Source organism: Calypte anna, chromosome 2, assembly GCF_003957555.1.
Source record: "Calypte anna isolate BGI_N300 chromosome 2, bCalAnn1_v1.p, whole genome shotgun sequence".
Classification (NCBI taxonomy): Eukaryota; Metazoa; Chordata; class Aves; order Apodiformes; family Trochilidae; genus Calypte; species Calypte anna.
The window spans coordinates 124,054,352-124,081,274 of NC_044245.1; the positions used below are offsets into that span (position 1 = coordinate 124,054,352).

The 26,923-nt window shown below is 36.1% G+C and overlaps 1 protein-coding gene across 2 annotated transcripts in view; it reads left to right on the plus strand.

Moving 5' to 3' along the window:
* The first annotated feature begins 4,039 nt into the window (after positions 1-4,039).
* Positions 4,040-26,923, plus strand: part of RALYL (RALY RNA binding protein like) — a 193,460-nt gene continuing 170,576 nt past the window's right edge. The window contains exon 1 of one of the 2 annotated variants that reach the window (XM_030446213.1): positions 4,040-4,298. In XM_030446213.1, coding sequence (XP_030302073.1) covers positions 4,043-4,298 — 256 coding nt within the window. In that variant the 5' untranslated portion in view covers positions 4,040-4,042. The remainder of the gene's footprint in view (positions 4,299-26,923) is intronic. The other variant, XM_030446212.1, reaches the window with a different exon arrangement.

Below are 26,923 nucleotides of genomic sequence, written 5' to 3' on the forward strand. Positions count from 1 at the left end.
TAGCCCAAATTGTTTTTGAAGTTTGACCAAAAAACTGTCCCTTCTAAGACAAATTTTACATTTGCTGTGAAGTCATTTCTAAAATACATAAGCAGCATTGAGAGCAGAGGCCCAGTGAGGATCCCTTCTTCCCCCACTGCCTGAAGAAATGCCTGGGAGTTACTGGGATGTACAACTGGACAACTTCTTCCTTTTCTTTGCTCCAGGTCTTGTGCTCCCAATGTGCACTGAGCCACAGCCCAGCTCCAAAAGGGGCTGTTGGCTTCAGTAGTCTGGAGTTAACCAAAGAACCCTCAGAGGAACACCTATGAAATGGGAGGTGTGGGTTTGGACATTTTATGGACTGAAGCTGAGTTTCACAGCCACAAAGCAATTCTTTTTCATGCTGGTGCTTAACTGAACTTGTAAGAAAATGCTGGAAAAGTGAAGTAAATCAGGGTTTAAATCCTGCCACCCTCTTCAGCACTTCAAATGAGTTGGTTTGGGCTTAATATCTGTGTTTGTGCTGGACAATAGGAATCTCATTTTACTCAATGACATTTACATTCTTCTTATGTATGTTACAAAGTTTAAAGCAGGTTTGCAAACTTTCTCAGCCCAGAGATCTTATGTACTAATGAAAACAACATAATTTAAAACTTTTATGTTCAAATATATCAAATCTTTAACTAGCTAGTTCTGACTAGAATAATTAAATCAGCTATAACATAAAACAATACTGTATGTAATGACATGCATTGCATAAATAAATATAATTAAAGGTACTGAACAGCTAGATGCTATTCATAAAGCATTCTTAAAAGATATGTTTGTCATATAGAGGATTTTTATTACCAGAATTATTATTACTGCAATAATATGAAATTAACAAGATACCTTATTGAAAGCTGCAAGGAAGTGAGATTATTTTAGATATATTGTTTTCACTGTTTGATTTTTTTCTGTGGTTGTATGAGTTACAATGCTTGTGATTTTACTGATAAATCAAAGAAGATAGGCATAATTCAGTATTCACAGATGCAAATTGTAAGTGAGGTGTAAAACTTACCATAAGTTCTTTTTTATTGTAATGAAGATCCCATTTATCTTTGATTTTTATGATACATTCACAATGATATTGTACCTCAACAAGAAAAGCAATCAAATCCCAATTATTCACATGATAATAATACTCTCACCCTTTGAATTTCTGCAGCACTTCTTCCTGAATCTAAATTTGAATATGAGAGAACTCACCAGAAAACTACTTTTCTTTGTGCTACAAAAAAAATTGTAAATTTGCATGGCAAAGAACAACTAGAAGAGAACATCCCATGTCCTATTCAAAGCTTATTTAAATTAGTGATAGCAGAAACTGGGGAAAAAAAAAAAAAGATAATTTTTATGACATAAAAAAGGAATAGTTCACTAAATCCCTTTTTAAATGCCTACACAATAGAGGAAATAAAAAGTGTAGTACTCTTGTGTTTTGAAAAAAAATGTGATAGTTTTAATTAAAGTGTGTAATCTTAATGCAAGTCCTGTCTGGCAGAGGTTTTCTGTAGATTTTGTCCCCTTGTTATTTTTGTGATTAGTGTGTCAGCTGTTCCCAAATGTACTAGCTGATGTCACATTGTGTTAGAAGCATATAAAAATATACTGAGAGACAGGTCATGGTCAAAATAATGCAAGTCTGAAGTCTAAGTGAAAATAGAGAAACAAAAAGTGACTTACTGAGAATTATACAACAGGCTAGTGGAAGAGACAAGTTTACCAGCTAAATCTACTGCTTTCTAGACCAGTGCTTGTGAGACACTACCCCTGTGAGTTTAGTGAAATCACTTCAGCAGATAAATGTACAGAGATTATATTAAGAAGACAAGAACTATATAAAGACAGACAAAGCTTTATATTTTTTTTCTGCAGCTTCACAAAATGATCACAATATTGTAAATGTTAAGTTTTCCCAACAGAAGTGGTATTTCTGCTCGAAGTGTTATGCATCTTGGCACCACAGGGGAGACCAATAGTTCCCTGTTTATCAGCTCCTCAACTGCTTTAACTTTTAACTTTATGCCTAGCTAACTCTGCTATGTTACCACTTCAGGTTGGACCATCATGGCTGTTTATGGTTACATAGATGTCTTTTTGACTTGTGCAAATACTGGTATAAAAGTGGGTTTACATTGTTGGTTCTCATGTAATATCAGCAATCTGTGACAACATGGAGCTCAGTGTGCATTACATTTATATTTTTAAGTGGTTTGTTTTCAGACTGTTATGTTACTATTATGACTGTTGACAATATTTTGGTTAACGTGACTTGGACATACATGATCTGCACAACAATCTAGAAATATAATTATTGAGTCTGTCGTATGATAAAGGTCAGAGGCTTTAGGTTTTCCATGATTAAATTTCTGCACGCATACAGTAGCTTGTGTTTCTGTGATATATTTAAAATGGATAAGCTGACAAAAAATCATTTTTTCTTGTTTTATACTTTTTCTCTAAATGTTGTAGTAGTTAGCTGTCACGTTCAGCTGTTAAGCAAGAGTAAGCTCTTTGACAGATAGCTCCACTGCATGCCTTCTTTTAACAAAGCAGACCATTTGCTAGGACTTGGGAGGACTGCCCACAAGTCTCCATTGTGGGTTCTTACCTGAAGGGTGGGGCTGGATCCTACCTGATGGAGAAAGTCAAAGTGCTGATGGCTGTGGCTGGTGCTGTTCTGTTCACCAGGAATTGTGTGAAGTTGAGTAACAATGGTTTCCATTTTTGTCAGTCTAACTTTACATATGGTAGCTATTTATTTAAAATATGAAACTTCTAGTTAGTGACAAGATTAAGGTGTCCAGAATAGAGGTCATCATTCTTTTTTATCTCAAGAAATTAACTGAGCTTTAACTGTGAGTAGTATTCTTTTCTTTCCTGAGCTGTTACTGTGATATGATCAAAAGTATGAACAGGTTAAAAAATAGTAACATCATTCTTATCTGTACGAGATGGCCTATATTTGACTGCTGTCTAAATGACCTCTTTCTTACAAAATAAGTTTTCATTATTAGAAGTCTGCATATTTTTGACATTTCTGTTCTCTAATGTAGCAAAAGAAAAGCCAGCAGCCTCATGGGACAATTTCTTTCATTTCACCTCCATCTAAGAAAAATATATAAGTAGAGAGACATGCTGGCAGGTGAAATTTGCATACATATTAGCAAAATGAGGTGCACTTCAGAAGTGGGAAGATAGATGAACACAAAAAGTGGGTTTTTTCTTTTTCCAAATCTATCCCTGGAATATAGTAAATATTTCCACTTACGATATTCCAGGATGGATTTAGACTTGTGACCTTTGATGAAAGAGCACAGCAGCAAGAAATTCTGTGCTCCTACAATTATGGAAGATTGTTTTCAATCTTTTTAATTCTAGGAACACAAGCCACTTCTGCTTCCCCTGTCTTTTCTCTTTTCTTTTTTTCTATTAAACTAATAGGGAAAATTGCTCTGATAGAAACATATTGATTGCAACAAAAACCAGTATGTTACCTGCCTTGCACTCCTCACAATGGTCGATGATATTTAATTCCTGAGAAATGTGCTATGGCTGACATCAAACAGGAGCAGAGTTGTCTTTCATTGTTAGAGTTTGTTCTGTATGTGGCCTTGAATGTTCATTTCTTTGGCATAAAATAATAATTCTTTCTCTTGCTTTGCAGTTTCTAGACGGCTAGGTACTTAAAAAGTCAATACTGAATTTCTAAGCAGAAATCCACATATGATTACAGTACAGCTCCACTATTACAGCATTGTATTAAGAGATGTCTCAGTATATTTTATATCTATAAAAGAAAAAGTTTTGACACCAGCAGTATATTAAAATGTGCTGCCTTGGTTTTCTTGATAATAATTTTAATAAAGTATAGCTGTGCTGAGTCACCCTAATTGAAAAATGAAAAGTGAATTATTGCTGGAAAGATCACCCAAAGTCAGGGGTAACTATATGTTTAGAAACAAAATTCTCTCTGTTCTTTATTTAAGGATTAAAGCCAAGTGATCCAACCATGACCGGCAAAACACAGACCAGCAATGTCACCAATAAGAACGACCCAAAGTCCATCAACTCCAGAGTCTTCATCGGCAATCTTAACACAGCCATTGTCAAAAAAGGCGACATTGAAGCGATCTTTGCAAAGTATGGGAAGATAGTTGGCTGTTCAGTGCACAAAGGTTATGCATTTGTACAGTACATGAGTGAGAGGCACGCGAGGGCTGCAGTGGCGGGAGAGAACGCCCGGATCATCGCAGGGCAGCCTCTAGGTAAGGGCCAGTTCATATCACTGAAATATTGTTTTATCTTCCCTTTGCATTTGAACCATCATCTACTCCTAGTGCCACGGGGACTGTAAGTTTGTTTTGCCGTTATAGCATTTTAGCATATTTCTAGCATGTTGAATCTGGCAGAATTTTCAAAGTACTACATAGTACAGAATGTTTAGTTCATTAAACAGGTAACTTCCCACCGCTTTGTACTTTTCTGCATAATCCCTTTGCAGTGAACATAGTTACATGAGGCAAGTATAAGAATTTTCCCTGTAAGAATAGACTCCAGTTAGTAAATTTAATGTAACATAATTCATCTACTAGATGTTGTTACTTGCAGTTCATGAGTTTAAAATAATAATCATCCCTGTGGTGTGTCAGGTTTTATACCGAAGAAACAGAATGAGTTTTGTTAGTACTTGAAATGGTGCCAAATCAAATTGCAAAGCTATTGCAAACAGGTTGAAGTTATTCCCAAATAATATTGTCTGGTTGTTTCTTACTGCAAAGTTTATTTCTGGAAGCTATTTACTTTTAAATACAGAGACTAATAATGATAAAATCATCTGGAGGACTGTACTAACACTATCTTTCATATATATATATATATAGGGATGATGGACAACACAGCAACTTGCTTGGTAGGAGCTAGAGATCTTTCATTAGAACTCTGAATTATGTTGCTCAGATAAAAACCCATATGCTTAAAGGCTATGTCAGGAAAAGGTGAATCTTAGTGCTTTGGCTGTAATGAGTCATAAATAATGGACATCCATTTCCAATTTGTCAGGCTGTGGAAATATGTTTTTTCTGACTAGTTCTAGAAATTATTTATGTTAGAAAGATTCTTGTTTCATCCTAGTTGCTCAACAGTGATTTTAACTTTTATAAGCCCTGAATTTTGGGCTCAAAGGAAAGACATTAACAAACCCAATTACATTTTATGGGAGATTACAATTTATACATATGTGAGTGAAATAAGAGAACTCAAGTGATGAAACAAGGCAGCAAAGTCAGTCTGAGGGATGGCATTATTAGAAGATGTTTCCTGGAGCAGAGATCTCCGAGCAATAGGCCATGTAATGCCATCAGTGCATTATTTACAGCTCCTTGCACACTGGTCTGACCAGATTTTTTAAACTGTGTTTTCCTAAGGCAATAGATCTGTTATTACTATGACTGCTGTTGTTAGTCGCTTTTAGTACTTCTTGTGGCATCTATAATATGCCAAGTGCTTTGTACAAGGAGATGCCCTTGCTCTACTCAGTGTATTTTGTGTTTTTTATAGAAGTCATTGTAAAATAAATTACAGGAACAATAATTACTTGAACTGTTCAGAATTTTTAATAAAAAGAGAAAGTCTATTCAATATTAGGTTTCAAAGGTAAAATCTTAAAATACTTTGATTATTCTGCAAAGTCTTGTGATGGGGTATGTTGTGTCAATTCCTGATGTATAAAGGAATATAAAGAATAAGCAAAGTGAAATTTTTTTTTTTTGCTGTTCCAAATCTCATTTACTCTTTCTGTCTACAAAATACAGTGTTGTATGACAAAGAAAATGACTCTGTAAAACTGGTACTTCACATTAGAAAAACTGCTTATGTGAATTCATTTTATTAGCAGTCGACATTAACAATTGTTTCAAAATAATGAGAAGCTGATAGATGAAATTTGCTTGGCATTATGACCCAGAAGAATAACTTATGCAAAAATTGTTCATTTGAATGGAAGAAAGCAAGACATAAACTCATTACCAGGAAACTACTTAATGAAAAAAGGACTTTGTTCTCTCTCCTGAGAATTTTGCATTCTAAAACAGTCAAGGTATGGAAGTGGGACAGGAAAAGCCTTTTACAGATATATTGGTAAACTTGATTAGCATAGCTGAATTTTCTTTTAAATTAAATTAGAAAATGTTAGTAATATAATGAGAGATGGATGGCAGTAATTTTTGGACAGCTGTTTAAACAAAGGAGTATTTGAAAAAGATTATCTCATAGTATATACCTGAGAGTAAAATACAGTCCAACACTCAGTGGCACAAAAAAGAAGGAATAATTTCTTTTAGACTGCATTATTAATCTACATTAGTTCTTTCATTGTTTTGGCAAACAATTTCTGCTAGCTCTTGTTTTCCATAGAGTTCTGCCATTCAAAATCATGATATCCTCTACAGCATCTTTACCTTTGAGTCGGAAACTCTTTACTTATGTCTAACTGAAATTGAAAACTGAACCTGTAAATTCCTATGGCTTTATATTCCCGTATATAATGGTGCACAATTCCATGAAATACTGGTACAATTCCCATGCAACTGTAGGTGGTTGTATCACATTAATGTGCACTAGCATCCATCTACATTTTTCTTCTGAGGTGGAGTCCAAAAGTGTTGTGCTCCATAAGATCATAACAAGGCAGTTTAATGAATTCCGCAGAAGTAAAAATCCAAAGCACTGCTGGTGCACTCAGTCTTGCCAGCTTCTTGTGGATCATTATAACTGACCTACTGATTTCCTTGGACAACTCTGAATCTCCCACCAATGTGCTTGGTGGCCAATGTGCTTGATGGTGATGTATAATGGCTCTGCCATGTTATATTGTAAGTTCGCTGAAGTGGATTTCATGAGTTGGGTGGTTATTTCCAAGTTTCTGCTCAATGAAGTGTAACATATTCTGAAAAGCTGTGGGGAAAAGATTTCAAAGGAACACACACACAAAACATGAATAAGAAATTTATTGGTATTATTGTGAATTTCAGCGTAGTTTCTTGAAGTCGCATATCTTCATGAAAATTGCATATTTTCATGGTCCAGGAAGTCAGGGACCAGTAGTTACTGGACATAGAAGTCTGTTTCACAATGATCATTTTGTGATTGCTTTAGGCTGCTGCCAAAAAATGTTCAGGTTCAGGAACATGCAGGTCAAAACTGCTCGTTCCCAGTTATGGAAATACACCCACATAATCCTTTCTGTTGTATTATCTCAAAAGGTTTTCATCCACTAAAACACATCTACAAGTTAGAAAATGTGCACATATTTGCATCCTTGCCAGTTAGGGTAAAAAGACAGGGTGAAGAAGAATATTGCAGTGGAAATATCAAATCCACCCATGAGCTTTACCAGCTCACCACCTTCTGTGGTGAGAGAAGAGCTTCTTCCTTCAAAGCAAATGTTGCAGATCTCTCATTGCAGTTGAGGAGTGAGCTACAGCAAGAATTAAAAATTTTGAGTACATGGTAAATTATACAATTCTTTACCTGATAATTTTTAAAGTTCCAAAACTTTATATTATACATGCCTGTTTACATTATTTATTTGGCAAATATATGTAACAACTTTCATTAAAAAAATCTGGTAGAGCTATCAGAGAAATTTCCCTTCCTAATTTCCCTTCGCTTTGCTTTGTTTATAATTCTTTGTCTTATATATTATAACTATATGACCTTTTATTTTTTTTTCTTCTTACGCATACATTTTTAAACCAGCATAATTATTTTAACTTCAGAATATTTTTTTTTTTTTTGCACCAAAGTAAGAGCTGAACCACTTTACAGGTAACTTGAGAAAGTGAGTTAAATGCTGCCCAGCTAGTACTTTTGGTTTCTTCTGTTGCTTTCTATAAGACACCATGAAATTTCATTCTTGGATGCTGAGAAAAAGATTACAGTACCAAGAGTAGGAAAGACACTGTAGTTTTTCAGTTGATGCCCTCTTTATCTAATAAATTAGTTCCACTGTAGCTTCAGTCATTTTTGTTGCTGTAAGTATTATTCACGTATGTCTTCCTCCAGGTCTTAAATTAGATGCAGTCTCTGAGTACCAAGTGAGTGCATACTGACATGTAGCCTCAGGTAAGATGGTGGTTGCAGATAATTATTTTGGGTGACATATTCTATTGCACATCTTTTTGAGAAGCACAGAACCCCTGCAGGGGTTTTCTAAATGATGACTACCCAGTAGAAAACATCCAAGGAGAAGAGCAGGTAATAAAGAGAGCCTTTAGAGAGATTCAGCATATACCTTTACTGTAAATTGAATTGATGTGACAATAGCACCAGTTTTCCTTTTGTTTCAGTTGCCTCTACTTGAAAAAGGACTTCTCTGTGTTATATTTGTAATATCTGCCAAAACCAAAAGCCAGAATTTCCTATCTGCAGAACTAGGACTTTCCAGAATGAAACAATTTTCCATCTCAATCTGAAAACCAGAAAACATGAATTATATTGTGGTTGTTTGTATGTAAATAGAATACTTACACTGCTCTAGTGAGTTCATTTTTGAAAAAAATGCACTTTTGGACTGAAAAATTGCATAGATAGCTGCACTTTTTTTAAACCAGTGGTACGCTAAGAAGGGAATTCAAAACTAAATTATTGATTGTTCAGCTTTAACTTCACTATCAGCAGTCAATCCCATGTATGTAAAACAATCCTAGATGACATTCATTTATACAAGTGTAAATCATGATTTATTGAAGAAATCCTGTTACCCTTACCCAGCTACCTCCATCTATCAAAATACAAGAACTGCCTGTGCAGGAAACAGGAAAGCAGTGATGTCTTGTTTTAAAGTGTATAGTGGACAATCAATTGGAAAGATGCTTGTTTTGCTCCTGGAAAGTCTGTAAATAGTGGAGTTTTAATGTGGGTCAAAACATCCTAGCCAAGGAGAAACCCCAGAGAGTCTATCAATATAATGGGAATGTTTTGGTATTTTAATATATTTTTTTAAGATATCAAAATATCTAATATTGCATACATATAATAATTAATTATATACCCAAATTATATTTCAAATACTATATTTTATATATTGCAGATTGATATAATGGCCAGAAAGGGACACTTCACAGAAAATTCTCTGCCCTGCCAAAGCTTTTGCAGATGCACATTCTAATCTATTATCCCTGTAATTCAGTAATAATAGTATAATTATCTATCAGGGTTAGCCTTATACAGCAAGGTATTTCATTTTTGATAGGTCATAATAATTATATATTGTATGGTTCTAAATACTATAGATGTTCTATCTCAAATGCTTTTGTATTCTTCTGGTGTAATTATCCATTTTTTTTCTGAAAAAAGCAAAAATATACATGTGAAATCCTGTATAAGGAATTCTCATTATCATGTAAGTTTAAACAACAAAAAAAAAAAGGTTTCAAAGCAAATATTTGATCCATGAATCTATACAGCCTGTGAGGTGCCTTGGGTGTTGGCTTATTGTGAGGATGACTTTTAAATTTACTGAACAGTAACTGCTGAATACTTCCTCAAATGAGATTAATTATTATTGTAAAATAGCTGACAATGTCAGGGCTAGGTTTTGAGAAAGTTTATTTGATCCAATATTTCCTATGTCAAACAAAGTAGTAATAAATAATACTTTTAAATGTCAAGTGGTTTTTATAAAAAAACAAAGAAACAACACCATGGTGGAAGTAATGACTTTGATGTCTCAGAAACCTAGAGCGAGAATAAGGTTATCAACTTAGATCTCTGCTGTCTTTATTAGTCTTTCCCCTGAATCCCATCTTAGTCAATGTCATCATCATCCAGCCCTCAGGCATGAACAGAATATTACAGAACTTCTGAAAAAATATTAATTAACCTTCCACAGCTTAGTTCAGAGGTTTTAAATTTTACCCACTATGACTCCTTAATCCTATTTTAAACTGTTTCTGTGTCTGGGGACTGGTGTAATCCAGTTTCACCCTATTCCTTCACACAGGGACATGTCTAAATCTATCACACAGGTCTCCACCTTCTTAATGCCTACCCATGCCCTCGTCGTCTTGGTTCAGCAAGTTTGACAGAAAGTACTCGTGTCCAGTTTCAATGGAAGGGACCTTGGGCACAACCACTGAATCACTGCTCATGGGGGTCTTTTGATAATGGATCTCCATTCCCATTGCAGACTTTGGTGTCTCCCAGTAGTTATCACTTTTACTGTTGCATCAGTAAAGTTCATTGTTGTGACATACTACAACCACAACAGCTGACTGTGTTAAAGCAGTATAATCCAGCTGTCTTCCCTAATGCTCTTACCCCAAAAGATTATTAACTCTTGTTGTCCACAGTCTTGTTTGTTGTGTGGTTTTTTAATCAGTATTTTCTCATGCTGCAGTGACATTGATACAGACCATTCAGGTACTATCCATGCCTATAAAGCAATTCATATAAAGGAAGAGAATGATATTTTTAGCAATCACTCTATCAGCTATTCAAGGCAGGACACCATTGCACAATTGATGTATGTTTGTTCCAGAAGAGCAAGCTAAGTTACATCCTGTAACAAAAATACATATTTTAATAGAATGTACAATTTCTTTAGATTGAGAATATATAGCCTAAGAATCATAGAATCATTTTAAGCCCTGTATCTTGCAAAACGTTCTATTTCTCTGTTAGTAGGGCTTGGTCACTATTTCGTTATGGAAAGTGAAACTATAATTTAGATCTGACTTTCTGTCAGAATTAAAATCTTTTCATGTTCAGAAAAGTACCAAGTGCATAGTAGGAAAACAATTCAACTATGAGGTGAACTCGTGAGAGCTAAGCTTTACTTTTTTATTGCTTGGGGCATCCTTTAATGAAATTCTTTATATATTCCTAAACGACGATAAACTACAATTTTACCCTGGCTCAGGGTTTTGTGCTCTGAGCAGCCTGATATCAGCTCATGCAAATGTTAAGTATTTCATCTGTCATGCAAAGAATAATAATCTGATTGCTTTCAATCAGCAAGTACTATTGCAAAAAAATTTTCCTCGAAGGCTGTATACAGATGTATATAGGATTCACATAGTCTTCTTCATCTCAGCTCATCTTTAACAGAAAAGATGGTATTATGAGATCTTTCTATTATCTTCTCTGCTGCTTGACATTTCTGTATATAGCATAGGGTGTCATCTCTAGCACTCATAAAGTGCTAGTTTTGTCATTATTTCATTCTTGTGTTTCTTAACATGCTGCCCTTCAAATCCCTCAAATCTGTTTGCAATAAATATTTATCAGTCTGATAAATCTATTTTTAGTTTTTGTTTTTTCAGAACCTTTAGGCGTTACCTTGAAGTACCCAGTACTTCATGCATAGCTTGATATGATTATTTTTTTTAGCATAAATATCCAGTACTTCCTTCTTGATTTGAACAGAACTAAGTTTTATTTTTGTGTCATAAAAAGTTACAAAAATACTCTTCCACTGTGGCAGGCCAACTGTACCTTTTCTTAAATATACTTGCTTTGATTAGTGACTGTTGTCATCACTAAAATTTGTACAGCTATTCTACAATGTTTCATTTTGAACTGTCACAATATCATGTAGTGATAAAACCACTGTCAGGATAGGTTCTTTCATAACATTTGACTCAGTGTCTCATGTGGGATGTGCTGTATGAAAAAGAGGATTTCTCTCTAGGATGCTCTGTAATTTTTGGTTTTGTTGTTCTAGGAGATCTCATGTTCTCAACAGCTTCACTTTATTTTATCTAGCTTGATTCAAACTGATATGCTAACTTCCATTCATTTGACTTCTTTCACTTTAAACAGAATCTCATCTGAAATGTTTCCTTCTTGATTATCTGACAATACATTCTAACTGCTGGAGTTAATGCTTCTAATATCATGTCACCTGGTTTATATATGTGCCTGCCACATCTCCATCTCTTCTCATTCTTTTGTTGAAACATTTCTCTTGCTGACTTTAGTCCAAAAAACATATGGATAAATTCATATCTCTTCCTTCGTATTTCCTTTCCTGGAGAAACCCGGATGCATTCCTATGTGAACCTGGTCTGGCAAGGTGCAGATTATCTTATGAGATCCCTTCCAAACCCTAATTTTTTATGATTCTATGATTCCAGGGTGTATGGAAAATGCACACATTAGATGATTTCTCATTGAAATCTGGCTTGCCAATACTTATTTTCTAATCTGCAATTGGAAGTATGGGGTGGTCTTTTGCCAGATATTCATCAATGTATGGGTGACAGGACTGAATAATGCTGGTTTATTGTATTGCAGAATCCGGACAAATCCCAGTCCTGCTATTTGTCTTTTCATAGAATCACATAATCATAGAATTGTCTGGGTTGGAAGGGACCTCAGCGATCATCAGGTCCAACCCTTGATCCACTACCACTGTAGTTACTAGACCATGGCATTGAGTGCCACATCCAGTCTCTTTTTAAATATCTCCAGGGACGGAGAATCCACTACTTCCCAGGGCAGCCCATTCCAATGCTTGATCACCCTCTCAGTAAAGAAATTCTTTCTAATATCCAACCTAAACCTCCCCCGGCACAACTTAAGACCGTGCCCTCTTGTCTTGCTGAGAGTTGCCTGGGAAAAGAGACCAACCCCCACCTGGCTACACCCTCCTTTCAGGGAGTTGTAGAGAGTGATAAGGTCTCCTCTGAGCCTCCTCTTCTCCAGGCTGAACAGCCCCAGCTCCCTCAGCCTCTCCTCATAGGATCTGTGCTCTAGTCCCTTCACCAGCCTGGTTGCCCTCCTTTGGACCTCCTCCAGCACCTCAATATCCTTCCTAAACTGAGGGGCCCAGAACTGGACACAGGACTCAAGCTGTGGCCTCACCAGCGCTGAGTATAGGGGCAGAATCACTTCCTTGGACCTGCTGGCCACGCTGTTCCTGATACAGGTCAGGATGCCATTGGCCTTCTTGGCTACCTGGGCACACTGTCGGCTCATGTTCAGCTTCCTGTCAGTCCAGACTCCCAGGTCCCTCTCTGCCTGGTTGCTCTCCAACCACTCTGTCCCCAGCGTGTAGCGCTGCATGGGGTTGTTGTGGCCAAAGTGCAGGACCCGGCACTTGGCCTTGTTGAACCTCGTCCTGTTGGAATCAGCCCAACTCTCCAGTCTGTCCAGGTCCCTCTGCAGAGCCCTCCTGCCTTCCAGCTGATCCACACTCCCCCCAGCTTAGTGTCGTCTGCAAATTTGCTGATGATGGACTCAATCCCCTCATCTAAATCATCAATAAAGATATTAAACAGAACTGCACCCAACACTGATCCCTGAGGAACACCACTAGTGACCGGCCGCCCATAGTCATTGGACTGACTGTTAAAGGCATGAAATAACTTTCACACAGCTGTTTGGAAGAGAAAGTAGAGCAAATATGCCTTCTATCAGAATATTGATGTAGCAGACAAAAATCCTTCATGATATATGACTGTGATATAGTCTATTCATGGAGGCAGCTCTTTAACATGACGATTTTTTAGGATCTCTCTTCCTCCCTTTCTTTCCCATCTTAACACCAACACAATCTAAAATGCAAATGTTCTAATTCTGTCTATCTTAACTCAGAGAAGAAATGCTTATGAAGACATATTTGCTAGCTCAGATTTGATTTCATTTCATGTCTTCATCCTACTTGCCTTTCACACTTTAGGAAAATAAAACTATTTCTTTCTTATCAAATGTCTCAGGTTTCACACTCAGTTATACAATTCCTTCAATGATAGACAGATTCATCAGCAAAACCATGTAAATAGTGTATATTAGGGGTAAAAATAATACCTTATTTTTCAACACTTTTTATTGGCAAAGAGAACATCAGAGGCAAAAAACAGAGGATATTTGATAAATTAGGTTCTCAGACTGTATACTACTTCTCCTCCCTCACCCAGAAGAAATTCTAGTATTGCTAAGCTCCACCATAGGCTTAAAATGTCTTGAATAAAATTCATTTTAATGACTCAGAACTGAACAATGTTCATGTTCTTGATCATTACAACTGTTTAAGTGACTTTAGTCTCTCCTAGAAAATTAATGGCAATAGAATGAGACCTTTTTGCTTGGCAATTTCCAAAAGGTCAACTGGAAAAAACATTAGTCTGTTTTTAATATAAAGCTAGATTATTTTCGCCTTTACTTCAAGCTGCGTAAAGTCCCTCTATTACTTGCAGAATACCTAGTATTACTTACAAAATGTTCATGTATCTCTAAGAAGACACTTCTTATGTTCAAACCTAGCCTGGAATTTCTAATTTGAAGTATAGGTAAGCTTATATAAATGACGCCTGACTTTTCTCTCACCAGATGATAACAGAGCAGAAATTCGAGACCATACACTATCTTGTTCAAGAAAGAAATACAATAATTTCTAAACTAATCCCCTCTAGACATAATTAAAACTTGTCTCCCAGCTATCAATGAAGCCATCCTGTTTCATGTTTCTTAAATAGCTTAATGACAGCTTTCTTTATACAGAAATGTCATTTATCACACTCAAAAAAAACCCAAACCAAAACAAAACATTCAATTTTATGTATCTACGAAAGCTGGACAGAATCTACTTGAATGTGTTTGCTAAAATGAGAAAGATCCCTTTTCTTTCCTTTTTTGAGATGTGAGATGGTGTACTTAAGTACTTAAATATTACATGATCCTTTGTGTCAGTCTCGGTATTTTTGTACTTCTTTTTAGTCCTGTTTCTTGTCTTTCAAGTCTCTCTCCAATGTAAGTGTTCAATGATTTCATGTTATCCAGACACTTTTCTTATGATCATTCCTGTACATTGTTAAAATTTAATTGAAAAGAGAATTTCCAATTTACTGCTGCATATTTTTTGTAGACATTTGTCCCACCTCTTCTCCTGCTTGCAGTTAAATGGAAAATTTTTAGTCTCTTGTGCTTTCTTTTAGTCTGGTTATGATGCTTCATTCAAAGAAGAAAGTGAGAGGAACAGAACTCTTTGAATTGTAGTGCTACCTTCAAGGCTTGAAACTGATTTGGGAAATATACAATATTTTATAGTTCTACTACCATGAGTTTTCTGGACTCAAGGTCTCTCTTAACTTCATGAAATCTCTGTCTGTTTAATTAGTTTTTTGGGAGAGGATCACAAAATCTGATTGAAAATGACAGGTGTGAAACTAGCAGTAGATAACAAATACCTAACAAATAGACACTAAGAAATAGATACTAAATGACTGGTAAACATGCTTGGCAAAATCTGAAGTCATTTCAGGATGTGATTTAATTCTCAGCTGTACACTATGTGATATTTCAACATCTTTAACTTTAGAGAGACACTTAAAAATATTTTTAATGATTCATCAGCTAAATGTTATCCCTTGTTTTGATACTGTTATCGAATTATTGAATTATAGAATAATTTATTTTGGATCTCTAATGATCATCTAGCCTAAGTTCTTGCTCAAAACAGTGCTGGCTCAAAACAGTTTTATCAGCCCTTTACAATCCATACATGAAGTCCATACCTCCCAGCCTTGGCTGCAAGGACGTTATAGGAGGTTGTGTCAAAGACCTTGAGAAAGGCAAGGTGCAGAGCATTCACCACTTCCTCCAGCCATTCATCCCAATACAGAAAGCTCATCAACCTGGTGAAACATAATTTGCCTCCATGTCTGTATTGACTGCTCCTAATCATCTCATCCTTCATGCAGGTGGATATGGCACCCAGGATGATTTGCTTGTAACTCCACAGTCTGTCTTATATGGCTGATCCCTCTTCAACACTGAAGTCCATTCTGACCACAAAATCTGGATTGTCACATATGTTGAAGCAACAACAGATGTCTTGTCTTGCTTCAAGTCACATAGGTTAGGAACAGGGCTTCTGAATAGGGACCCCGCAGTAACCTAGAGGATATGATTTGCTTCTCCTGATGTTATCTTTTGCCCCCTAAACCTTTTTCAAGTTCTGACCCTTTACCACCTTAGCTCCTTCTAGAACATTCCACCCCTTTTCATCCTTAGCATATTTTTCCTTGTGTTTTTAACTTTTCAAATGTATTTGGGATTTATGACATTGTCCTAGAAATGTCTCCCTTATTCACAAATTCTGTTATGATCATACCATCTGACCCTTATTTTTTAAATCTGAAGTGTTTTGGCACGTTCATTTTACTACCTTTTAGTGATGCCAGTGGTTAGCATTAGCCATCTACATGTAAACCTTAATGTTTCCAGTCAAGTGAGGTGATGCTGATAATGCCTGTAATTCCCCAGAGACTACTTCTTGCCTTCTGTGAAGATGGCCATGACATTTGCCTTCCTCCAGTCATCAAGGAAGGCTCCTGACCTCCCCTCCATTTGAAGGTGATAGAGAGCAACCTCTGGTTGCAACTTGCTAGGTCTCACAGAGCATTACAATATTTATTTTAATAATAGGAATTTATATTTCAGCTCATCACTGTGCAAGATTGATATGCAAAGAAAAAACCAGACATCAGACTAGTTTTTAACAAAATCAATAATTTCCTTGGCACTTTCCCTTTCCCACAATAGAAATGTTGCTTGCTTTTTCTTATTTTTTTTTTCTTTCAGTCAAGACAAGAGTAATGGGATTGTGAACTTACATCTCATTTCAAAAGGTTTGTAAATGCACTGCAAACAGATGAAAAAGATCTTTGAGGTTATAATGACTACAGCAGCTGATCTGGATAATTTGCATAAAGAGGGCAGTTCTGCAAAGGGCAGAAGCAGGTACAGGAAAGGAGTAATGTGTTGGTGCTCTGAAAATCTGTGCAATGTTAACAATCAGCATTTTGGAATCTTATAAAACTGAGATATAGAGATATTAGGTGGCATGTTATTTCTCTTCACTAGAGAAACAGCTGGGATAGAAGAATTTAATCAATGTATTATAGAAACAAAATGGTTGGATATGGAATTAGATAGATTTAGAAGGAAATAAATATTTATGTGAGGTGAAAGATTTGTTTTGAACAGGAATCTATCTAAAAATGCATCTTTAAAAGTACAATTACAATATTACAACAATTAAGAGTATAAATTAAACTGATGAAGTTTTAGAAGTTCAGAAACCTATCTAAAAGCTTTAGAGTTTGATTTTTCTGTTTGGATTTTTTTTGTTGGTTTTGGGGACTTTCTTTTGGCTTTGTTTTTTTACTTAATATAATTTAGTGCATGTTATAAAAACTGGATAAATAATAAACTGGATAAACTGGATAAATTATTATTATCCAGTGATAATCACTTCTAACAGATGCATCCCATGTAAAAGTGAGAACTCACATTTCATGCAACTATGTATGAAGATCTCAAAGTACACACAGTTGAATATTAGGCCATCCTGACTTCACTTAAATTCAATTCTAGTATTTTCAAAAGAGCTCAAAAACTGACCTTATGGAAATTATTCCATTCCACAACTTTTGTGAAAAATAGGCTAGTTCTGTGGGTAACAGAGTAGCTGCTGTTTTAGTTTTCTTATTCTTTGAGGGTTCATTTTATTTCTTGGCAAGGCTCATTCAAATTTATTAGAGAAAAATTAAAAATAAACAATCAAATAAGAGCAAGATAAATCAACATACTCAAAATTGCCCTGTAGCAGCTGGAAAAGCATTTGGGACTTTTTTACAGCCTGACGTTAGAGGTCTCTATTTTCTGTTAATTGGCAATTATTGCTGGTTTATTTTTTTCCTGTTTTAATTTTTATTTTTGCATTTAAATCCACAGGCAGATGAGGAAGAAAAGGCAGAAAAAAGGAGATCTCTAGGTGTAAATAATCAAACTGCTTACTATATTTTTTCTATGGTCCAGTGTTGTGGAATATGGAGTAGCATTTTCAATCTGATTAGCTGAAATTTTAAAATTATTTTGATCCTAAAGTCCTCCTGTGCATAAGAATATTTAAAAACAAAAACAAAAAACAAGCAAACAAAAACCAAAACAAACCAAAAATAAAGCAAAAACAAAACACCACAGTTTCAATGAGGAACATATTGATTATAACATAGTGGCCAACAACAATATCGGCTTCACTACATTTTTTTTCTACCAAAAATATAACAGTAATACATTCATAGCAACAAAGTTAATTTGTGAACTTTCATTATATCACTTTGTCTCCTTTTTCCTTTGCTTTTTATCCTGACATCCTTGATTTTTAGTATCACTTACTATACTTATGAAGAATAATTTCTTTGTTCTTCACACTATCATCACTTTACTCATAATCATGCATTCACTCAGTCATCCATATTTTGACCCTTTAGATAAAATTCTCCATTTCCAGTTTTTATTTATGTCTCTCAGAATAATCTACTTTCCTCTTTTTCTTACCCTAGCAAGAGTCTAGTTAATCAGCAAATATTACTCCTTTATTGTTTGGCTTGTTCCTCAGAGATATTCCCTTCATCAAAGAGGAGTTTTGGAATTGCTGTGCATTTCCAGCTCCTACTGGGGCACCAGCATCCCCATAAGAATGAAGGTGCCAGACTGTGTGGTCATCCCAGGTATGGCAAAAACCACTGATGCAGATTCCCATGGCATTTTTTGATGAGAGATAAAATAACAATTAGCAGTTCCTTACTGAATTACTTATCCTGGACATGACAAAATGCAAAATAAAGTCAATTTTCCTGCAGTAAGTGTCATAAGTATAATATTAAAAAAAAAAAAAAAGCGAATCATTTAGTTGTGTTTGGACAATGTGACCAAAACATATAAGTTACTGGACAGAAATATTTTGTAAAAAGCCAAACTACAGGAGTTATCTCCCTATGATTCATATTCAGTTAACAGTAATGGTGCACAGAGTAGACATATGAAGAACCTTAATTTATTGCAACCTCAGGTCTTTTCTCCCTGAAACTGTTCTCTGCCTTGGAAACAATGCCTCAAGGGGAGATGGATTCAGGGATTGGCTTGGTGTCACAGATACTAATGGATTTAAGTAGTCCTAGGAGCAAGATAACAGCAGCTTTAACTCCTGCAAGGGTTAACTTGTGGTCAGGGATGAGTTATGTGAAAGGGCAGTCCAAGGACATTAATTCACAGAAAAGTAGTCTTTTTAAAAAAGAAAATAAAATTACCAGTTGAATTCTATCCCAGCTGTTATACGTTGATGTTATGCAGTATATCCACAGTGAGATACTTTGACAGTGAGTTGCAATCACCACTGTACACAATATATTTATTCCAGGGAAAGTTCATTAGTATTCACAGGGATCCTCTGGCTCTGTGGTACTAGCAGAAAGTGTCAAATTGTTCTTAGAATTTATAAGAAGCTATAAAATTCATGAGCTGAGACAATGAAAATCCCCAAGAAATTATGACTACCATACTTTGTACTCAACTTGGCATGGTTTCTTCATGTGTACAGACATGACTGCTAGTCACCTAACATTTTGTTGAGTCATTATTTTTTGAAATACAAAGACATGAGAAGTGCTTACTAATGATTGATTGGTATTCATCATAAAATATCTAGAATGAGAACAGCAAGGAAAAAAAATACAATCATTTCCATTAGACAGCATTCCGGTCCCATTTTATTCACTTCAATAAAGTTTCTCTTAGACTAATGCCACTGTTCTCTTGGCCTCTTGGTAAGAAGATACTTTCTTAGTGCCCTTCAAGGATCTAGAAATTTAACTTGGGTTTTAACTTTATTTTAAAAAGTATATAAAGTAAGGAGAAAGAGAGGATACCAAATATGTTTAAAGAGAGAAAATATATTCTTCAATATGACTTTTCTGCTTACTTTGAACTCAAGCCAAATGTCTATTACAAAATGCAATTTTCTAATTCCAAAGCCTGTTGCAGAAGAAATCAGTATTGATATATAGAGAAGAATCACTTATGGAACAAATCCACAGTAGTTGCTTAGGTTCAAATGGTCACAAGATGCTCTTACTTAGTATACTTGCCACCCATAAAGGCCAATTTTATAAACATTGAAAGTAGACATAATCAAACTCAGTTTGGGAACAGAGCTGAAATAGGTAAACATGAACGTGATCAGAAACCAATAAAATATTTTAATTTTTTTCAAGAGAAATAACCATGAAAAGAAACTAGTATGCTTAAAGGCTTACCATAAAAAAATCGAGAAAGCTGTTAAAAAGGAGGGGCTGTGTAACTAAACCTGTCATAATGGTGTTGAACTGCAGGGAAAAGTAGTGAAATTGTTGTTGCAGGGCCTGAATAAGCAAAAATTAATATAAGGGATTGTCACAGTTTAACACTGGCCCGGCAATTAAACCGAGTAACAGAAGCTCTCTATTAATCTCTCTCTCCTCCTTGATAAAGAAAGGAGAGAGAACAAGGGAGAGAGACTTATGGGTTGGAAACTAAACTACACAACTTTAATGAAACAGTAATGATAAATAGGAAAAATTACTAAATATATACAAATATACAGGAAAATGGAAACCACATTCCTCCCCCCTTTTCCCAATAACTCTCACGTCACCACCGAGGCTGCAGGGCAGCCCTGGGAAAGTCCAGGCTGGACTCCTGGAGTTGGCAGCAGTTGGGAACTGGAGGCAGAAACACACAGATATGGGCTGGCACGGATCAGGACCACAGGCAGACGAACGGACAGAATCCTTCCAGGATGCTGGGTGAAGGAGGGAAGCAGGAAATTCAGGAAATCCGGAAATCCCTCAAATTTATACTGAGTGTGACGTATATGGGATGGAATACTCTGTTTGGTCAATTCTGGCATCTATCTTGTCTGTTCCTCCCCAAAGGAGGGCTGCAGGTGGGACCTCTTTATCCTCCTGGATGGTAAAATGTTTTCCTCAGAGCTGAGCAGTGTCATTGGCTCTGCATACCAGTCTCTAGCAGTAACTATAAATATCAAGTGTTATCAATCCTAGAAACACACACTGTCTGAGAAACTTGCTGTTAATTTCAGCAAATGCAACTACTTAAAGAGACTCAGTTAAAAGCAAAAGTACAAGACAGAAAATCACCTTTATCCTGGCCCAAACCAGGACAAGGGTAATTTTACTAATGTTAGGATAACTTTACTGTAAATAGGGCTTCAGTAAATAATATGTATCTTTTTTTATATAATTTAACAATATATAGCAAGTTTGAACTAATGCAAAATACTTCTTAAGGCACATGATTCACTTCAAGTGGAAATTTGATTATCACAATGTGTCTTATTACAATGGCATGATGAACACTGAATGGATTAAAAACTAATCTCAAAAGACTGGCAAATGCAGCTAAGTCTATCTTTTATGCAGTTCATGGTAGAATCAGTTTTTAGTCATTCTTTTACCAGTTAGAAAGGCAACAGAAAGCACTGATAAATTCTGTAGATGGCACAAAGTTGTCTTCATGAAGGATGAAGAAAATATGACATTGATATAAAAATAAAAAATAATACCAAAATAGGGAGCCACAGTAACAGAATGACTGCTCCAAGTTTAACATCTAGCACACTGGTTATTGGTTCATCAGCATGGAAGAGAAAGGTGTAACAAAATCTGAAAGCTGGAAGATGAAGTGAGAAAAAACAAACCTCAAATAGAGGACATTTTAAGCAATGGGGCCATTAGAAACAGCTTACCAAAACTTTCAGTCCAAAATTCTAAAGAATTGCAGGTTTTTATAAAGTATATGTCCTAGTTCAGAACAGAACTGATTAAAAGAAGCTGTATGACCAAACCATAATGGAATTTTTTGTCCATTCCAGTTGCAAAATCCTCCGAAGATAAAAATTATGCAGTCTCTTTGGATAAATACAGTAAATTGGGGAAAAAAAAAAAAAAAAAAAAAAAAGCATTTGATTTCATGAAGGTCCCTAGTGATTTATGGTTGATATTAATAAAAAAATTCTATAGAATTACACAAATGGTCTTGTTGTGTCAGCACCTTTGCAAATTAGATTAGCAATATCCACCTAATGACAAGCTTGGTGTAATTTAACCAACAGAAATAAATAGCTGTTTCCCAGTGACATTTACAGTTAGATAAATTGTATAGGATTTAGAAAACTGAGCTTTGTGCACCACAGAATGTAATTTTTAAAATACATTTATTACAAGATTTTTTTTACTTACAGGTAGAAATTAGCAAGACTGGTAATGATCTGTAAGAAAAAATAGGTTTTTTTAATAAGATCAATCTTGTTATAGCTTTCTGTGCTGCACAAGAAAAAATTTCCCCATCAGGTCCATGTCTTCCATTTTATTGCAACCTTCTTCACTCCAGACAAGGAGAGACATATTTGCACCCAGATTTCTGACCATAAGGACCATGAAGTTATTTATCCTTAGGAAAAAGAAGGCAGACAACATAATAATGCCATTAGCTTAATACCATCTTAATGCTTTTACATTTTTTTTTCCTTAGGATGAAATTAACCCCAGTGCAAAGGGCTGCATTCATATTGATTTAGTGAAAGTGTACTATTCTTGCTGAAATCACTGCTCTTGAGACTTCCATTAGTGATCTCATCCTTCTTCTGTGTTCTATATTTTAGATTACTTCAGTACATCAAATTGTGTTCACACATCTACCACATCCCCTAATGTTTTCTCTTCAGAGAAGTCTTGCAAAATTTAGCAGAGAATACAATAACTCTTCTCAAATACCTTCCTTGAATGATTAAACCCTGATGGTTCTTTATTACCTGACTGGGCTGACACCAGGTCAGAAAAGATTAGGGTTTTACTGCCCTCATATTTCAGATCCTTATTTTAGTAGTTGCAGCCAGGATTCTTTCTCTTATATCAGTGCAGCAATTACAGTCCTCTCACATTACCCTGAAATGCTGTTCCCCTCATGGGCATCCTGTAATTTCTCTTCCCAAGCAGCACATCTTGCCAAATATAAGCTCAGACACACAGAGGTTTGTGAATAATCTGAAAAGTTACATTACTGTATTTTTTTTCAGATAGTTATGTAGCACAATGTAAGTTTACAAAAAGCATCTCTTGAAAATAAGATGCTTTTCTATGCATCTGATCAAAAAGGTTTTTAATTTGGATTTCACAACTTGTATAATATTTGAAAATATATGATTTTTACTTTCTTCACCCAGTTCTAGTCAGTCTGTAACTGCAGAGGGAATTTGTTTTACAATGCAAGCACATCTCTGCCAATATCTTATGGCACAAAAACCCCAGTAGATTTTTAATTTGCATAACATTACACATATTTGCATAAAATATTGCCCAGTGGTATTGAGTACCAGTTTCTCCCTAAGCCCCAATTAATTAATCTGTATCCCTCCAGACCTACAGCAATTTATTATGCACTCTTTGTATAGCAACATCAATTAATTATATGCTCCTCAGCCCCACATCAATCATTTCGTGCCCTCCAGACAGCTTTGCACCTCTTGTGGCACCACGTGTGGCTGAAAACACCCCCTCTTCTTTTTCCATAGCTGAAGAGGCCTCTCAGCAATTTTGCCAGTCAGCAGAGACCTCCAGGAGCTACCTGTTCTTCCTGTAGCCCATCAAGGTCTGAAGTTTTGGGGATGGTAGGGTAGAACTTCAGCATGAATACTACAGTTTATCCAAGGAATGGAAGAGGAGAATAGTGTAACTCATTTTTTATTTCCCTTCCTTTTCTCCCAGCCCTTATTGTGAACTGAATGCTTGCATGTTGCTGCTTTGACATGTATTACTTTGATTTTGGTGTCATTTTGCTCCTGTTCCTAGCATTTTTTTCCTAAAATTTTGGGCTTGTACCATCCTGCATACTGAAGGGGTTGTGAGAGTAACGCCTTTAATTCATGGTCAGACAAGGCAGTATAATCCTAACTTTTTAATTTGGTCCTTCCCTACACCCCAGAGACACAGCTGCAGTCGCATTTGGGAGAAAAAAATTCAGTCAGCCTCAAATGACTCAAACATTCAGACCATTACCCAGGCACTGGCTTAAGTTGAATGACACTTGCTTAAATGTAGAGAATGAAAATTGGAAAATAAGGTGAAAAAACATATGCAAAAGACAGAAATAAATGGTGGCTGCAGAAAAATGGTGAATGTGGAATTCCTGATGATTTTTCATCAACCTCTTTAAAGAATTGCCTCATTTATTTTTTAATTTTCTATAGTCTATTTGAAACTAAACCCTTTGCACTTGGGGTAAAACAGAAGTTCATGACATGTGTCTATCAGTGTTCTTGGACTAGATTATAAATTTTATCTGATATTCAATCTTATTGAATGAGATTTTCAGAAAAGGTGATGCTTTTTCCTTAATGTCAAGCTCATGGTTGTAGAAAAGGAGTAGGAGGGAATTGAAACTATGGTTTCTTTCCCAGGGCAGTCCTTGGCTGAGTAAGGTCAATACACCAAGGAGCTTCACACTGACCTGCCTGAACTGTTTAACATTTTTGTTCTGTCTTTTCTCTTTACTTAGCTCCTAGAACATCTTTAAATCTTTCTGTATGGCACCCATTACTTGTACTGCATTTCAAGACCCCTTTATGTGCACCATAGATCACCCTTCAGCTCTGTTCATTAAACTTAAAATGTGCTTGCTATCAACTAGTTATGGATTTTAAGTTTTCAGAGGGAATATACCTACTTTTTCCCTGCCACACTCTTTATATATTGAATATTTATATCCATTAGTGTTTGTTCTGACATAAGAAGTGTAGGCATGCCAAGTGTCCCCTTGTGGCTATAAACTCATGCTTAAAAAAAAAGTAGCTTAGCTAAGTTTTTTACTGACTGCTTCCTATCACTAGGGGGTTGTATTGTCCTTACTCCCCTAGGGCTGAATCAACATGTTCAGAGCACTGCTCTGTCCCTCACTGAGAGATGAGTACTTCTTCCACGGGTCCTGAGGCAGCACAGAAGGAACACAGCAGTTTTTGGCCATGACTTGCACAGCCAAGGAAGGCCACACAGTTATTTTTAAAGAGCAGTTAAAATATCTATTAAGGACTAGAGGCAAGACAATTTGATGGAGATGAGGGAGAACAGATATTTTTCTGCCTTTGTTTGGTACTCTGCCTCTTTATCTCTTTGTACTCCTTATACACTGTTATGTATAGAGAGACCAGAAATGTGTATATGAAAATTCAGGTGTTCAACTCCATTAAGACTGCACAGCTCAGGAACTGACTTTGTTAAATCTACATGTTTCACAGAAAATTCATTGCTTATTTCCTTTGTCAGGAAAAAAAATTTCCCCTTCGTTCTCTGTGTGGTCCACTGTAACATCAGTGATTGCCCGTCTTATTTTGGAGGGGAAAATTTCTGGAGTCATCCTTGAATCTCAAGAGTATAAACTCATATTTTACTTTCCCTAAATTTCCTTCCAAGAAACTTATTTAGTGTAAGTGTAGGAGACCTCTGTAGAGTAAGTTTTTCCCATACAAACAATATTTAAAATCTGGTTTGTTAAGTTTGTGGTTTTACTGAATCTCATCCAGTCGATGAGGCTGAATGGATGAACTACTAACTCAGCCACTGCAGAAAAAAAGGGAAATGTTTCTAGCTGAAGAGGCCTACATATGTTTTTTCTTGTAATGCAGAAACAGAAGAAGCTTTGCTGGCTGCTGGATGCTTTCCTGAGACTAGTGTTTTGTGTGGGAAACCAGGCATGGCTTCCAAGAAAAGCAATAAGAGAGCAGACATTACATGGGGAGCTGCTAGCAGATCAAAACTGAAAATTCATCCTTTAGCTCCTGTGGTGGTGTTTTGGAGAAGCTGGAGGCAAACCAGGAGGAAACAAGGTCCCAGGGAGCCCATGAGACAAGAAAGAGATGAGAAGGATACAGGTAGCAAGGGAATGAGATGTGTGGGCTGGGAGGAGCAGTGCAAAGAGGAACTGGGCAAACTGGGAGGCTGGGGCACTGAAAGACGAGTGAATGTGGGTGGGTGGATGGTGACAAAAGGACAAAAATGTTGAATCTTAATTTCTTTACAGACTGTTAAATGGAGAAAAACAAGACTGTACTCAAGGAAGCTGTGGGATTGCATGGATCACTAGGACATAGCTGCAAGAGGAACTAGAGGATATTGCTGAAAACAGGGCATGAAACAGCAAATATTAGATCTGTGATGAAAATGAGGGGAAAATTATTTTGAAACAGTATGCTTTAGAAAAGCTAATTGAACAGCTGGCAGGCACTAACTACATCTCAATAGTGGTGTTTGTTATCTGCTCTTCCTTGCTGTGTTTCAGCCAATTGTGAGGATTCAGGGCAACAGACATAAAGCTGAATAATGATAGGCAACACAAACCCTTTCAATACAGGAATACTGCTCTCTCAGAAAGATGCTGAGGATTCATGAGGTTGTCAAGACCCATTCAAACACTCCGTGTCCTATTAAAATATGATAACTTCTTCCAAAAACTCTCTGCCTTCACAACTGGACCTGTCCTCCTTCTCTATTCTATTTGAAGTCTGATGATATTGCTAAAGGAGAGTGCCATTAAAAGTATATGGCCAGCATCTAGCATTACTGTATATATTGTTGCTCTCAAATTACACTACATAATCTTTCTCCTCAGTTCAAGGTCTTATGAAAGTTCAGCAAGTGAGTGAAAACAAACTTTTTAACAGTGAAGGGAAGGTTGAAGTGGGCAAAAAGGAAAGACTTAAAAATTCATAACCTTGAAATTTCATTCTCTGCTGAACACATCTGCCTTTAGATGATAGAGACAGTCAGCAGACTTGTTATTTTACTGAACTTTTACTGCTTTGTGAGATATCATTGCTTTTGGACACTGAAACAGGCAGGGATCCAAAAAGCACTTATTTCTCGCTATGCTTGGAAGGCTGCACTACCCTGTCACATTAGATTTAAACTTGTCCAGAGTGATGCACACCTGTGTGACCTGCAGGCATGATTAAATACTGCACCTATGAATGAAGTCACCATGCAAAAATAAGTGT